We start from the raw sequence: 16,135 nt of genomic DNA, 5'->3' as shown, positions 1-16,135 counted from the left end.
TGAATCAGTTGTACCAAATTTCTCAAGCAATGCTAATTAAGTACTCAAAAAAGGATGTTCTCAAAAAAAAAAAAAAAAACCGTACTCATAAACAGGAGTGGAAGAAAGTGTATAGAAAATAAATGTGTTGACTAAATTTGTGACTTAAGCCACATTAAGGGATTGTTTGAGATATTTTAAATAAGTGTAATTTTTGACTTTTTGAACTAAAAAGTAGAGAGAAAAAAGATAGTTATTTGGGATAACTTTTTTGACTTTTTACGAAAAAAATATGTATTAAAATATTGTATAAAATAACAAAATTGCCATCTTACCCCTACTATATGTAAATACCTACTGACTTGGATTATACTGGAAGCCAGTCGATTGGCAGCAAACGTTATAGGAGCAGATTGCCTACAGTCCAAGATCGAACTAGACGATGCTATTCGGCCTGTAGGGGCCCACCACGGGTTCCTTTTTAATAATCAGAACTGTTCAATGTGTAGAACTCGCCGATTACTATTTGTAAAAAATCACATTGATTGAATATCGATAGCTATCTGACCAGATTATTTTTTTTTCAACCATTAATTTCTTCACCGTCCATTTTGTTGTACAAAACTGATTTGATCATATAGCTATCGATATCCGATCAACATGATTTTTTACAGGCATTTAGTATTCAACGAGTTCTACATATTCAACGATTCAGATTATCAAAACAAGACCCATGATGGGCCCCCATGGGCCGAATAGCTATGTCCTGTGCAACTTTTTTGTGCATTGCCATGTAAAATTTGTAGTATCAGTTGATAGTGTACCATCACTGCACACTGTCTTGTGTAACAGCACTGTCATGATTATATATATATATATATATATATATATATATATATATTTGTAAATAGTGATAATTTTTTGACTTTTTTAGTAATTTTTTGTCTTTTTGTCTTATTTAAGACATGTCAAATTAGGCCTAAAATTGAATTTATAACATACATTTAATTTTTGGGCGCTCACTTTTTGGATTTGTAGATTTTCCAAAAGTTTTTAAGAAAGTTTGTGAGCTAGTTGATTAATTTGGTGATGGAAGAAACTTGAATCCATCCATGTTTATTGAGACTAGAAAGACGCTAGTAACAAAAACAAGGATAATAGGTTTGTTGATATTTTTTCATAATAATACAAGAAAATATATAAAAAATTAAATAGAAATGATAAAATAATTTTTTTTATTAAAGAATGAAATACAGAATAAATTACACAACTAAAAATATAGAAATGAATTAGAGTACATTACTAATAGAACAAATTATTAACATGAATAAGTTAAAATTAGAACCCATCTTTGTAAATTAAATTTTGAAAAAATTAAGAATGAAGAAGTTCTTATATCATCTACATCACAGCCTCTTCAAATATCATCTACATCACAGCCTTCGGCATTTGTGTCTGTTCTAGATTCTCCATCACAGCTCTGTAAAGCTAGTGTTCCACTGACATGCTATCAGGGCATTAGTTGTGGCGGTTTGATAGTTTGTTATCAAGTTAGTTGTTAGTTTGTTAAGTTTGTTAAGAGTTAGTTTAGATATTTTGATTACCAGTATATAACAAGGTGTAAGCACAGTTTTCATTTAATCAAAATCAGTTTTCAAGATTCTCAATATGGTATCAGAGCTGTAAGCTCTCGTGAGCAAGATCCTTAGTCTTTCAATGGCAGATGCTTCGTTACCTCCAAATCTTAGTTTACTAATTTCAAATTTCAATTCTCTCATCACAGTGAAGCTTGAGTCAAACAATTTCATCATATGGAAATCACAGATGACAAATGTGCTTCGAGCATCTGGATTTCTTAATCATGTAAATGGATCTCATCCATGTCCATCTTTAGAAATCATTGATGATTCTGGAAAAACTGTTCCAAATCCGAGTTATGCAAAATGGCAATTGATCGATGCACATCTGCTCACCTGTCTGACTGTAACTTTATCTTCATCCATTTATTCCTCTGTTCTTCATCTGACTCAAAGTGATCAGGTATGGCAATTCTTAGAGAAGCAATTTACTTCAGCCTCACGTTCTCATATTCATCAACTCAAAACCAAACTTCAAACACTCTATAAGAAGTCATCTTCAATGGAGGCATACCTGTCTCAAATTAAAGATATAGCTGCTCAGCTAGCTTTGGCTTCTGCAAAGGTTGATGATGAAGATCTGGTATTTCTAACCTTGAATGGTTTACCAGAGGAATATGATGCCTTCAAAACCTCTATTCGCACTTGATCTGAACCTGTCAAAATGGACCAGTTGTGTTCATTATTATGTTCTGAATCCATTCACATTGAACAAAAACTTAAACAGTCTACTGGCACAGATCTTCATGTTGCTTACTCTGCCTCACGAGGATCTTCCTCTCAAACTGGCTATGATTCTTCACATGCTTTCAATCGAGGTTTTCACTTTACAAGGGGCAGAACTTCATATCGTGGTTCTAGAGGAGGTAGATATAATAACTTTAGAGGCAGATTTCATAATAGGTATAATAATAATAGATCCAGAGGCATTTTTTCTTCTACCTCTGGCTGTCAGATTTGTGAAGGTCTAAGTCATAATGCTTTTGACTGTTGGCATCGACTGGATCCTACTTTTCAACCTTTCACTAGTAGTGCCTCTTCTCAGTCTTCTCTGCCAAAAGCCGATACTGCTTCAGTACCACAGCCTTCTGCTGATCCTTTCATACCTCCTTGGTATGTTGACTCTGCTGCTACCAATCATCTGACAAATGACTTGGCTAATTTTCAACAATTTCAGCCTTATCAAGGTCAGGAGCAGGTTCAAATTGGTAATGGTTCTGCCTTGCAAATCAGTCATACTGGTAAAGGTATCTTGCCTACACCACATCATTCTTTTTAGCTCTCAAATCTTCTCCATGTTCCTGCCTTTTCTTCAAATCTTTTATCTGTCCATCAACTTACCAAAGACCACAATTGTTTGGTTATTTTTGATGCTAACACTTTTGTCATTCAGGACAAATGCATGAACAAGATTCTACATAGAGATGTTAATATCAATGGTCTCTACCAGTTCATTCCATTATCTCAGCCATTCTCTTCTCCTCAAGTTTTTCAGTCTAGTACTATTGCTCCTGTGTCTACTAGCAGTCCAGCTCCTGTGTCTGAAATGCTTTGGCATCAAAGACTAGGCCATCCATCTTCTTTAAAGCTTCAACATATGGCTGGCTTCTTACCAGATCAAAATAAAATGTTTTTGAATAAGGCCTTGTCTTGTCTTGATTGTAATGTGTCTAAATCTCATAGACTTCCTTTTACTTTGTCTGATGCTTCTGTCAATTGTCCTTTTGCCTTAGTTCATAGTGATGTATGAGGGCCTTTTACAGTAGATAATGCCCCATTTCGGTTCTATGTTTTGTTTATAGATGATTACAGTAGATTTACCTGGGTGTATTCTTTGGCTTACAAGAGTGAGGTGTATGATAAATTGCTTGTATTCAAAGCCTATGTTGACACTCAATTTCAGAGTTCTCTTAAAATTCTTAGGACTGATTGTGGAACTGAATTTGTAAATAAAAAAGTTGATACTTTGTTGTCTTCTCATGGCATTGTTCATCAAAGTAGTCGTCCATATACTCAAGCTCAAAATGGCATAGCTGAACGTAAACACGGACATATTATTGAAACTGCTATCACCTTGCTTCATCACTCCTCAGTTCCAATCACTTTTTGGTTTGATGCTATTGCTACAGCTACATTTCTAATTAATAGAATGTCTTCTAGCATTTTACATCACAAGACTCCTTTTGAAATGTTGTTTCATCTCATACCTGATTATTCTCTTTTTAAAGTGTTTGGTTGCCAATGCTTCCCTTGGTTAAAGCCTTATGCTCCTCACAAGCTAGCACCAAAATCTATCTCTTGTGTTTTCTAGGCTATCATCCTACCATTAAAGGTTATAGATGTCTTGAGCCTATTTCTGGAAAAATCTACATTTCTAGGCATGTCATTTTTAATGAAACCTGTTTTCCTTTTTCTCAAAAGCATGCCTCTGTTTATGCTCCTTCATCTTCAGATTTGTCTACTCTTACTTCATTTTTCTGGCCTTCTTCTTTTAGCACTGCCTCTTTGAACACATCTGTGCCTTCAACTCCTTCTCTATCTGTTCCATCAACTCCTTCTTCTGAGCCTTCTTCTTCTTTTCCTGTTCCTACTCCTCCATCCAGTGCTCAGCCTATTCCTATCTCTTCTATTACTATTGATTTACCTCCTCATTCTCTTCCTTCTTTTTCTATTGGTAACACATATCCCATGATTACTAGGTCCAAACATAAACTTCCTCAGTGTTTTTCTACTACTGTTTCTCTTCTTGATACTGAGCCTACCACTGTTCAAGCTGCTCTTCAATCTCCAGTGTGGCTTTAAGCTATGAAGGAGGAATATCAAGCTCTTCAACAATAGGGCACTTGGGATCTTGTTGCCCTTCCTCCTCATAAGCTTGCCATTGGGTGCAAATGGGTTTTTCGCATAAAAAAGGATTCTAATGGTACCATTGCCCGTTATAAAGCTAGATTGGTGGCCAAGGGGTTTTTGCAACAAGAAGGCATTGATTTCCATGAGACCTTTAGTCCAGTGGCAAAACAACCTACCATTAGAATTTTCTTAAGTGTTGCTCTTCAATCTCAATGGTCTATAAAACAACTTGATATTTCCAATGCATTTCTTCATGGTACTTTTCAAGAAGAAGTATATGTGTTGCAGCCTCCAGGGTTTGAACAGTCTTCTTCTCATGTTTGCAAACTCAAGAAGGCCTTGTATGGTCTCAAGCAAGCCCCTAGGGCTTGGTACTCCACCTTTTTCTGCTTTCTTGCTTTCTCAAGGATTCATAAACAGCCTTTCTGATGCCTCTCTTTTTATCAGAAAAACTGCTACTAGTCTCACTCTGCTATTGGTGTATGTTGATGACATCTTACTAACTGGAAATGATGCTGCTTTTATTGCCCTACTTCTTCAGCACATGCACAAGGCATTTTCCATGAAAGAACTTGGTTCTTTGTCTTATTTTCTGGGAATTTCTGTACAGTCTGATGAGCATGGTTACTTCTTATCCCAAGCCAAATATGCTGCTGCCTTATTGCATAAAGCTGGATTGGCAAACTGCAAGCCCTGTTCATCTCCTATGGTCGTTAAAACTGTGTGTTCTGCCACTGATTCCCTACCATTTGCTCAGCCCTCACTATATCGCAGTTTAGTTGGTGGACTGCAATATTTGACTATCACTCGACCAGATATCTCCTATGCTGTTAATCAAGCTTGTCAGTTTATGCATTGTCCCACTAATGCTCATTTTCAGGCTGTTAAAAGACTCATTCGATATGTCAAAGGAACTCTGCATCATGGTCTCTCTTTCACACCAAGTCCTTGTGATCTTTCTGCCTTCTCAGACTCTAACTAGGCCAGTGATAGTCTTGATCGCAAATCAACCTCTGGCTATTGTGTATATCTTGGTTCAAACTTGATTTCATGGTCAGCTAAGAAGCAAGCAACTTTTACTAGATCATCCACTGAAGCTGAGTATAGAGCCTTAGCTCATGCCACAGCTGAGCTCACTTGGATTCAGCAATTACTTAAGGATTTCTGTGTTTCCTCATCTTATATTCCTGTCATCTGGTGTGACAGTTTATCTGCCATGGCCTTAGCATCCAATCCTGTTTTCCATTCTAGGTCCAAACATATAGAAATCGATTGTCATTTTATTCAGGAAAAAGTGGTTGCCAAGCAAATTGAACTTAAGTATATTCTTACTATGGATCAAGTGGCTGATATTTTCATTAAGCCCCTGTCTCCTTCCAAGTTTCATTATCTGCGTGACAAGCTGTTAGTGTCTACTTGCCCTATCAGCTTGAGGGGGGCTGAAGAAGTTCTTATATCATCTACATCACAGCCTCTTCAGATATCATCTATATCACAGCCTCTTCAGATATCATCTACATCACAGCCTTCAGCATTTGTGTCTGTTCTAGATTCTCCATCACAGCTCTGTAAAGCTAGTGTTTCACTGCCATGCTATCAGGGCATTAGTTGTGGCGGTTAGATAGTTTGTTATCAAGTTAGTTGTTAGTTTGTTAAGTTTGTTAAGAGTTAGTTTAGATATTTTGATTACCAGTATATAACAAGGTGTAAGCTACAGTTTTCCTTTAATGAAAATCAGTTTTCATGATTCTCAATAAAGAACAAATGACAAGAAAAGAAGCAAATCGAAACCTGCATAAACAGTTTCCTTAAAACAGTTTCACCGCCTCTCGATGGATGCTGGAGGTATGCCAGCATCTGTCTCCCAGGATACGATAGTTAAAAACAACTAATGTAGAAGCACCTTCTAAATAGCTTCTGCGAACTTGACAATGAATGCACTCTCTCTAACAAGAACCAAAGAAGGGGCTAGCAAAAGAAGATAGAAAATAAGAAAATGCTGTAAAATAAACATCTCCAACTTTTTATCTCAAAACACTATCTTCATTTTCCATCAAAAATCTCTCTAAAACTCTTCTTCCAAAGTACACCCATGCACCTTTCTATTTTTTTTTTGTTATTTTCCTTTTGAATATTGCTCAGCTGGTACAAAGTAAGCATTCTTTATTCTTTAATTAATGAATCAGTTGTACTAAATTTCTCAAGCAGTGCTAATTAACTACTCAGAAAAGGAGTGGAAGAAAGTGTATAGAAAATAATTGTGTCGACTAAATTTGTGACTTAAGCCACATTAAAATTGAATTTATAGCGTAAATTTCATTTTTGGGGCGCTCAGTTTTTTGGATTTGTAGATTTCCAAAAGTTTTTAAGAAATTTTGTGAGCTAGTTGATTAATTTGGTCATAGAAGAAACTTGAATCCATCCTTGTTTATCGAGACTAGAAAACGCTAGTAACAAAATCAAGGATAACAGATTAAACTTGAAATATGGTGTAATGCTATTATGCTTAGCCATTATCGTTATTGGCCCCATCAAAAGATGATTGCCAATTTGCATGTTATTTTGATCCTCTCCATTAGTTATATGAGTGAAATGGGAAGATCGATTTCTCCAAATTATATGTGCAGACATCCCATTTTTGACCGACCTTATGACTCAGACGTCACCATTTGAGCGCTTGGTGATGTTGCATATTGTGCTCGTTCTGAGGTTTCAGAGTCTCGGCTGTGAGCCTTGCCTCCGGACTTTGAGGCTCTTTTGTGCTTTGCTTCGGTTTGCGAACCAGGTCTTGTTCTCTCTATTTTCTCTTCCCGAAGGGAGGGAGAGGTCCCATAGACCATCTCTCAGTGGCCGTAGGCTATGTTTCGCGGTCGTAGGCCATTTTGCTCGTTTGGAGGCCAGTTTTTGATTTTTGGAGCCGTCGGTCGTACGCCTCGGTTCGGGACCGCTTAATTACTTTCGTTTGCTCTGGTCTTTGGCACACACCTTATTTCCTCCCTTTAGAGGGACACTGTGGCCTGGGAGACCACCTTCGTGGTTATACGCCACATCCAGTGCCTGACAGCCTGTTTTCGGGGCCCCGGACTGCACGTTTTGGCCCCCGAACCCTCGTTTTGCATCCGTCTTGGTCCATTTTTGGTAGGGACCCTATTTTCATTGTTAGGGAGGTGGTAGTATGGTGGGAGGCCACCTTTTCCCCTGAAAAACCAGTTTTTTCTTTTTCTCTCTCCAAAAGCCGATTTTTCTGACAGAAAAGCTGGTTTTTCTCACTTTTGAGCCATAATTTCTGGCTTTTCATACCACCATTGTGTTGTGCTCATCTGGGAGGCCACCAATATGGGTAGGCCGACCAGTAATTCATCTTGACCCTTTTGAACCTTGCTAAAAAGCTGGTTTTTCTCTCTCCTAGGTCATTTTTTTTTCTGGTTTTTCACTATACAGCTGTGTTGCACTCATCTGGAAGGCCACCTTTTTGGGGTGGCCGGCCAGAAATTCTTCTTGAACCTTTTGACCCTTGGTTGGCCGACCAGGGGGAGTGGCCGGCCGGCCACTTGAACTGGCCGGCCTGCTTCTTGCTTTTTGCCCTCTCTGAATGCATCACAGCTGTGCCAGCTGTGAGGCAATTGGACCATCCTCCATACACGTGTATGGAGGATATGTGAAGCCCTTTTGGGATATTTTAGAGCCTCTCCTCTATAAAGGGGAGGCTGATCTTCTTGGGCAAGGGTTGAACAACTTTGAAGGCTTACAACTCTCTCTCTCTCTCTCTCTCTCTATATATATCTCTACACTTGAGCCTCCAAACCCTAGTTTTCTTGGACCATTTGCACTACAACCCTTAGCACCACACCTCCTCTATCCATTCCAGCACTTTGGGACTGATTTTCAAGGGTTGAAGGTTCACCAACTTGGTCCAAAAGCTCCAACTTTGATGCTCTTCAAGGGTAAACACCTATTTCCCTTAAACTTGTATTTTTTTGCTCCATTGATTAGCCTTACTTGCAAGTATTTTTGGACTTTGTCAAAAACTAAAAAGTGTCATATTTCGAGCTCCTCTTGAATATTGATTAAGGACACTTTTCTATTTGATGTCTCCTACACCCTCGTATGATTTGTCCCTCTTTGTAGGTTTATTTTGCATCATATCTTAGCCCTACTTGTGAGCATTTTCGAGATATGTCATAAACTTGAAAAAGTTTCCTTTTGAGCTTATAAACATGTTTGTTTAAGATACTTTCTCTGTTTGGGGCCATCTACTCCCTTTCATGCCTTATTTCCTCATGTTTTGAGCTATGCATGTGAGCACTTGCATTGGCCTTGATTTGATGTGCCTTTAAGCTTCAAAATCATAGAGGGGTGACCCTCTCACCCCTCATTCTCTTTACTAGCTTTGTTGGCCTCCCAAAGGGACCCTCACTTGCATGTTGTGAAGTCACTTTTTGGGCTCAATTTGGTGAGTTTCAAGGCCTGCCTTAGCTCTGTCTGGAGCCTCTTTGGTCTTATTTTATGTCTATAATGCATGTGTAGAACAATTCCATTCAAGACCTTTTGAGGGGGCCTTTCATTGTATACTTCATTGACCCATTTCAGGGGCCAATTTGGTGAGTTTTAGGCTTGTCATATTTGATTTCCAGAGTTGGTTTTGCCATGCTAACTGTCCTTGTTGTATGTGTTGAGTAACCCCTTGCATGGCCCTCCAAAGAAGCTCATCATTTTTGCATGCATTGGATGCATTTCAGTGGTTATTTGGGGTTTATTTGGCATGAAATACTTCCATTTTTGGCTGGTTGGGTGAGCCCTCATATGCTTCATATAGCTGTAAAACAACTCATGGTTCACTAGCCTATGTTGCATGTTGTTTTGGCCCTTCATGTTGGCACCTTTTAGCCATGACTTGAACTGATAATGTGCTCATTTTGGACTACCCTAGCTCTGTTTTTGGGTCTTATGGTTGGATGATGTTAGTTTTGCATGCTTGTAGTTCAATGCAATTGCCTATCTTCGAGTTTTGAGGTTCGGTGCATGCATGTACTGAGATATTTCCATGATTTGAGCCTATCATTCATCACATTTTAGAGCCTATTTGAATGCCATGTTGCCATGTTCTCATCTCTTTAAATGCGTTTGAGAGTCGGGCTTGTATGTCTCATTTACTGACCATTGAATGAGCTCCATTCCGTTGCATTCCGAGCCATCATTTTAGGCCATTTCCCCATTGTTTCAGACCTCCCTAGGGTCTGTTTGGGGTTAGTTTTGCCTTTGGTGCATTGCTTTGGGTACCTCTAGTGTAACGCACTTCACTAGTTTCGGTACTCGGCCCCCCCTAGCTTGCATTGTATGCCATATTTGTATGTTTCGGGACCATATTTCATGCTGTTTTAGAGCTGTAATTTAGGCTATTCCATGTCATGTTTCTTCCTTGCCATGCTTTGGTAAAGTGGCATTCCATGCCTTAGGTTCGGTCCTTGGTATTCGTGCATGTGTGCACACATTTCGGTTGTCTCATTTTCATCTGATGGCCACTGATGTGAGTGTGGCTGAGGTCCACTCATGTTGGTGTAAGTCCATCATGCATTGTGTATGTCATTTCAGTCTATAGCATTGCGTATGCTAGGTTGCATGTTAGAGCATTGTGTATGCCATGTTACATCACGTGCATTGTGTATGCCATTTTTAGTCCATAGCATTGCATATGCTAGGTTACATGTTAGTCGCATTGTGTATGCCATCTCATTTGCATTGTGTTTGGGATAGGAGTTAGCCCAAGCACGGGAAATGAGGGACGTTTCGTACTCAAAGTGACAAAACGTGTCTCAATTCCCGGTCGCCGACACTCCGGATTATCCATGATGGAGTTTAGGTCTTGTTGTGTTTATATGTGCATTCATTTCACATCGAGTCGTGCAATTCGACTCCTCGGCCATCATGCATCGAGATGCGTGATTGGTGGCATGAGGATCGAGGACTACACTCCCTGAAGAGTAGTCATGCACTCATATGTGAAAATACTTTGCTATGCGCCTTTCTTGCTTTCTGTTGCAGCAAATCAGAAATCAACAGCTTTCTAAAGCCTTGCATAGCATTCCGGGATTAATTGCAAACAGAGGCGAATCGGGGCATCGCGATGGATTTTCGCACCAAGCAACTCAAGCATGCATCTTTCATCATTCGGAACAGAGCCGAGGCGGTCCATAGCTTGCATGCTAATTTACTTGCTTTCCTAGTTAAACTGTTAATTAATCAGGGTTTTGTACTTATTCAGACTGTAATTATTTATTGGGACTGTATTATTTATTCGGACCCTCCGAGCGAGGGCACAACTGTAATAAGTGTGCGTGCGTGTGATGTATGTCTTCCAACCCCACGTCTTTCTCCCTTTTATTTACCAGCTTATGATGGTTAGATTAGGGCATGTTTCAATTCGCATACTTATGCTTGTATGTTTGCATCATTCATCTGTCTTGCATGCACCAGTGCTCGGCGCATCATACTAATTGCATTTGTGTTTCAATTCTGAGTTGAATACGTGTTAGCTGTAGCATCATCATATGCCATCTTAGAATAGCAGAGCATACTATAGTTGCATTTTGCATGTGTTGCATTAGGCATTCCTGTATATTTAGGATCATGCATGATTTCTAATCAGTTTCTGAGAGGGAGATTTATGATCTGGATTGGGCCGTGGAATTGGGCCGGACAGATTTGGGCCAGACAGAGTTGTGCCGGACAGATTTGGGCCGGACAGAGTTGTGCCAGACAGATTTGGGCCGAACAGGTGTTGGGCCAAGTTGTGTGGCCCAGCCTTGAAGGAAGCTGCTCGGTTAAGGCAGCGCGTGGATTGACCGAGCTGCAAGGATCCGCGGTTACGAAGCCGGTCAGGTGAAAGGTCCAGCGCTAGGAAAGGCAAGGTTGGACCGAGGTACCTTTTTGCTCGGCAGGAAGGTCGACCGCAGACAAGCGTGAGTTGTCCCGAGCTCGGCTTTGCCGAGATGCCGCCGAGTCCGGTCCTCATCTGAGCTTAGCTGTTGGAGTACTTGGGCTTGAAGCGCAGCATGGCAGACGATGGCCGAGATGGTATTGCCCGGCTGCCGAGCTCCTAGGAGAATGGGCAGGCAGTTAGGTTAGGTGGTGCTCAGCAAGGTTTATGCTGACAGATGGGATAGTAGTGCCACGTGTTGAGAGGACACTGGGAGTAGATTTGGGGCGCAGAAGGTATATAAACACGTCTGCGCCCCCCATACGCGGACAGATGAACATTTGGTGAGACATACACTAAACACTAAACACTCTCCCTTCTCTCTATCTATCCCCTGTGTGTGTTCTAACTTGATCGTCGGAGGGGTTTTCCGGCCACACACCGCCGGGTAGCTCACCGCTATTGTGCTCGCAGGTGATCGGACAGAAACGGAGCTTGGAAGAAAGGAGTACGGGCTTACCGGAATATTTGCTCCCCGTACAATTGGCGCCGTCTGTGGGAAGCTTGACAGATAAAACCTTGTTTTCCAGGCTCATCTGATCGCCGTCCATGGTGAACAAAGACGAGATTCCGTTGTCCGCCATCGATGGAGCTACCCCGGAGTTCACCCGACGGAGAGAAGGGCATCCTGTCATCCTTCCAATGGCGAACTTGGATACGTTCACTGGAGGACAGTCAGGAGACGCGCGGGATAAGCGCGGAAGAAGTTATGGTCATTCACGAAGTCCAGACGGACATCGGCGGCGGAGAGAATCACATGCCCGACGTCTGAAACACAAGTTGAGGGACCAAGAAGCTGTCATCCGGCGAATGGCAGCGGAGATGGAGGAGTTGAAGCGGCATGTCAAGGGGAAGGGTGTAGATGGAGTGGTAGACCATAGAGAGTGCATCCCATCCCGCCGTTCAGAGAAGTCCAGCGCGCAAGATAGCACTTACCAGCCCTCACGTCCGGTGACGACGTCGAGATATTCCTATTCCGCTCGTTCAGAGGACTTGCGGGCAGTCTTGAAGGAACGGGCTCGCCGGCGGGAGGCTCAAAGGGTGCCGGCGTTCCAGCGGCTATCCTACAGGGTTCATGCCAGCGAGGAGGCCGGAATGCCCCCACCCCGCCTAGCGGAGCCACTCCTTGTAGATACAAACTTGACGAGGCTGAGCGCCACCCCTTTCTCCCTGGAGATAGAAACAACACCGCTTCCCGCGGGCTTCCACCAGCCAAAGTTCACGCTTTATGACGGAAAGACCGATCCGTATATGCATGTAAGCCACTTCCGACAGGTCATGGCCGGACGTAGGCGAAATGACGCTCTTATGTGCCTGATTTTCCCGTCGAGTTTAGGCGAGCTGGGCTTGAAGTGGTTCGAGAGGTTAGGGAGTATACAACAGTGGAATCAGTTGGCCGAAGCCTTTGTGACGCGTTTCAAAACCAACACCAAAACGCCAAAGGAAGTTGACCACCTTCTCAGTGTCAGGATGGAACCGAGCGACACTCTCAAGGCGTATAACTCCAGGTACTGGGATACCTACAATGAGATCCTAGATTGCCCAGTCAACCTGGCAATCACCTAATGCAGCGCATCAATGAGCACATTCGAATAGAGGATGATGCAGCGACGTCCACCGCGGAGACAACCTCGATGGCAACGGGCAAGTGGGCGACTGGGTTTTAAGGAAGGTCATGGGCAACGCACTAGTGCCGGGTGAAGGCAAGCTAGGGGCAAACTAGGAAGAGCCTTACAAGATAACCGGGCAAGGGGCACACCACTTAGAGGATTTGGATGGCAAAGGCGTACCCCGGCCATGGAATGCGGCCTTATGTAATTTTTTGAGGGACTTGTTTCCCCTACACTTCTGAATGCAAATACTCTTTTTGTCAATGTAATAGAAGTGAATTACTTTTGCTGAAGAGCTTTGTTGTGTCCGAAATAATAGTGGATGAGGGGCCTACTCTTCTGTTCCAGCCGAGATGGTTTGCTCCGGTTGGAAGAGTTGGCGTTCTGTCCAACTTCGGATTCCCAACCGAGACGCTTTACTCCGGTTGGAAGAGTTGGTGTTTTGTCCAACTTCGGATTCCCAACCGAGATGATTTACTCCGGTTGGAAGAGTTGGCGTTTTGTCCAACTTCGAATTCCCAACCGAGAGGGTTTACTCCGGTTGGAAGAGTTGGCGTTTTGTCCAACTTCGGATTCCCAACCGAGACGCTTTACTCCGGTTGGAAGAGTTGGTGTTTTGTCCAACTTCGGATTCCCAACCGAGATGATTTACTCCGGTTGGAAGAGTTGGCGTTTTGTCCAACTTCGAATTCCCAACCGAGATGGTTTACTCCGGTTGGAAGAGTTGGCGTTTTGTCCAACTTCGGATTCCCAACCGAGATGGTTTACTCCGGTTGGAAGAGTTGGCGTTTTGTCAAACTTCGAATTCCCAACCGAGATGGTTTACTCCGGTTGGAAGAGTTGGCGTTTTGTCCAACTTCGGATTCCCAACCGAGATGGTTTACTCCGGTTGGAAGAGTTGGCGTTTTGTCCAACTTCGGATTCCCAACCGAGATGATTTACTCCGGTTGGAAGAGTTCGCGTTTTGTCCAACTTCGGATTCCCAACCGAGATGATTTACTCCGGTTGGAAGAGTTGGCGTTTTGTCCAACTTCGGATTCCCAACCGAGATGATTTACTCCGGTTGGAAGAGTTGGCGTTTTGTCCAACTTCGGATTCCCAACCGAGATGATTTACTCCGGTTGGAAGAGTTGGCGTTTTGTCCAACTTCGGATTCCCAACCGAAATGGCTTACTCCGGTTGGAAGAGTTGGCGTTTTGTCCAACTTCGGATTCCCAACCGAGATGATTTACTGCGGTTGGAAGAGTTGGCGTTTTGTCCAACTTCGGATTCCCAACCGAGATGATTTACTGCGGTTGGAAGAGTTGGCGTTTTGTCCAACTTCGGATTCCCAACCGAGATAGTTTACTCCGGTTGGAAGAGTTGGCGTTTTGTCCAACTTCGGATTCCCAACCGAGATGGTTTACTCTGGTTGGAAGAGTTGACGTTTTGTCCAACTTCGAATTCCCAACCGAGATGGTTTACTCCGGTTGGAAGAGTTGGTGTTTTGTCCAACTTCGGATTCCCAACCGAGATGGTTTACTCCGGTTGGAAGAGTTGGTGTTTTGTCCAACTTCGGATTCCTAACCGAGATGGTTTACTCCGGTTGGAAGAGTTGGTGTTTTGTCCAACTTCGGATTCCCAACCGAGATGATTTACTCCGGTTGGAAGAGTTGGCGGTTTGTCCAACTTCGGATTCCCATCCGAGATGTTTTACTCCGGTTGGAAGAGTTGATGATTTGCTCAACTGCGAGGTTCCAGTCGAGATGTTTTACTCCGGCTGAAGAGTTGATGATTTGCTCAACTGCGAGGTTCCAGCCGAGATGTTTTACTCCGACTGAAGAGTTGATGATTTGCTCAACTGCGAGGTTCCAGCCGAGATGTCTTACTCCGGCTGAAGAGTTGATGATTTGCTCAACTGCGAGGTTCCAGCCGAGATGTTTTACTCCGGCTGAAGAGTTGATGATTTGCTCAACTGCGAGGTTCCAGCCGAGATGTCTTACTCCGGCTGAAGAGTTGATGATTTGCTCAACTGCGAGGTTCCAGCCGAGATGTCTTACTCCGGCTGAAGAGTTGATGATTTGTTTAACTTCGAAGTTTCAGCCGAGCTAATGTTGCTCGCCAAGAAGGAAGTCGCGGAGCGGATGTTGCTCGCCTTCTTTGGAGTTCCTTGGCCGAGCTGCTCTTGTCTGCCAAGAAAGAAGTGGCGGAGCGGACCTTGCTCGCCTTCTTTGGAGTTCCTTGGCCGAGCTGTTCTTGTCTGCCAAGAAGGAAGTCGCGGAGCGGACCTTGCTCGCCTTCTTTGGAGTTCCTTGGCCGAGCTGTTCTTGTCTGCCAAGAAAGAAGTGACGGAGCGGACCTTGCTCGCCTCCCTTAGAGTTCCTTGCCGAGCTGATGTTGCTCGCCGAGAAGGAAGTCGCGGAGCGGACCTTGCTCACCTTCCTTGGAGTTCCTTGCCGAGCAGATGTAGCTCGCCGAGAAGGAAGTCGCGGAGCGGACCTTGCTCACCTTCCTTGGAGTTCCTTGCCGAGCTGATGTTGCTCGCCAAGAAGGAAGTCACGGAGTGGACCTTGCTCGCCTTCCTTAGAGTTCCTTGCCGAGCTGATGTTGCTCGCCAAGAAGGAAGTCGTGGAGCGAACCTTGCTCGCCTTCTTAGTGCGGTCACCGTCTTGCAGACTAAGAACCGAGGAAGAGTTACCCTGGTCAAATAGGTAATCCCAGTCACGCTTGAGCGGACGGAATTAAGGGGCAATTGAGAGGGAGATTTATGATCTGGATTGGGCTGGACAGATTTGGGCCGGATAGAGTTGTGCCGGACAGATTTGGGCCGGACAGAGTTGTGCCAGACAGATTTGGGCCGAACAGGTGTTGGGCCAAGTTGTGTGGCCCAGCCTTGAATGAAGCTGCTCGGTTAAGGCAGCGCGTGGATTGACCGAGCTGCAAGGATCCGCAGTTACGAAGCCGGTCAGGTGAAAGGTCCAGCGCTAGGAAAGGCAAGGTTGGACCGAGGTACCTTTTTGCTCGGCAGGAAGGTCGACCGCAGACAAGCGTGAGTTGTCCCGAGCTCGGCTTTGCCGAGATGCCGCCGAGTCCGGTCCTCATCT

General features: G+C 43.3%; 1 protein-coding gene across 1 annotated transcript; it reads left to right on the top strand.

Moving 5' to 3' along the window:
• The first annotated feature begins 1,695 nt into the window (after nucleotides 1-1,695).
• Nucleotides 1,696-6,087, top strand: LOC145816134 (uncharacterized). The gene is made up of 8 exons (XM_082912379.1): nucleotides 1,696-2,199; nucleotides 2,357-2,482; nucleotides 2,572-2,814; nucleotides 3,010-3,360; nucleotides 4,038-4,406; nucleotides 4,455-4,837; nucleotides 4,887-5,392; nucleotides 5,525-6,087. Exons 1-8 carry the CDS (start codon nucleotides 1,696-1,698, stop codon nucleotides 6,085-6,087), a joined length of 3,045 nt encoding a protein of 1,014 aa, XP_082768505.1.
• Nucleotides 6,088-16,135: the final 10,048 nt, after the last annotated feature.

The sequence above is a fragment of the Camellia sinensis genome, unplaced genomic scaffold (genome assembly GCF_055761805.1).
Source record: "Camellia sinensis isolate YWXY unplaced genomic scaffold, ASM5576180v1 Unanchor3, whole genome shotgun sequence".
Classification (NCBI taxonomy): Eukaryota; Viridiplantae; Streptophyta; class Magnoliopsida; order Ericales; family Theaceae; genus Camellia; species Camellia sinensis.
This window is presented reverse-complemented; position numbering and strand designations above follow the sequence as displayed.

What these genes read in the sequence shown, in the direction of transcription:
- LOC145816134 (XM_082912379.1), top strand. Translation starts at nt 1,696, where the DNA reads ATGGCAGATGCTTCGTTACCTCCAAATCTTAGTTTACTAATTTCAAAT. An exon ending in ATATCGTGGTTCTAGAGGAG is followed by an intron (nt 2,483 to 2,571) that starts GTAGATATAATA and finishes TCTGGCTGTCAG; the next exon opens with ATTTGTGAAGGTCTAAGTCA. An exon ending in AAGCAAGCCCCTAGGGCTTG is followed by an intron (nt 4,838 to 4,886) that starts GTACTCCACCTT and finishes ATTCATAAACAG; the next exon opens with CCTTTCTGATGCCTCTCTTT.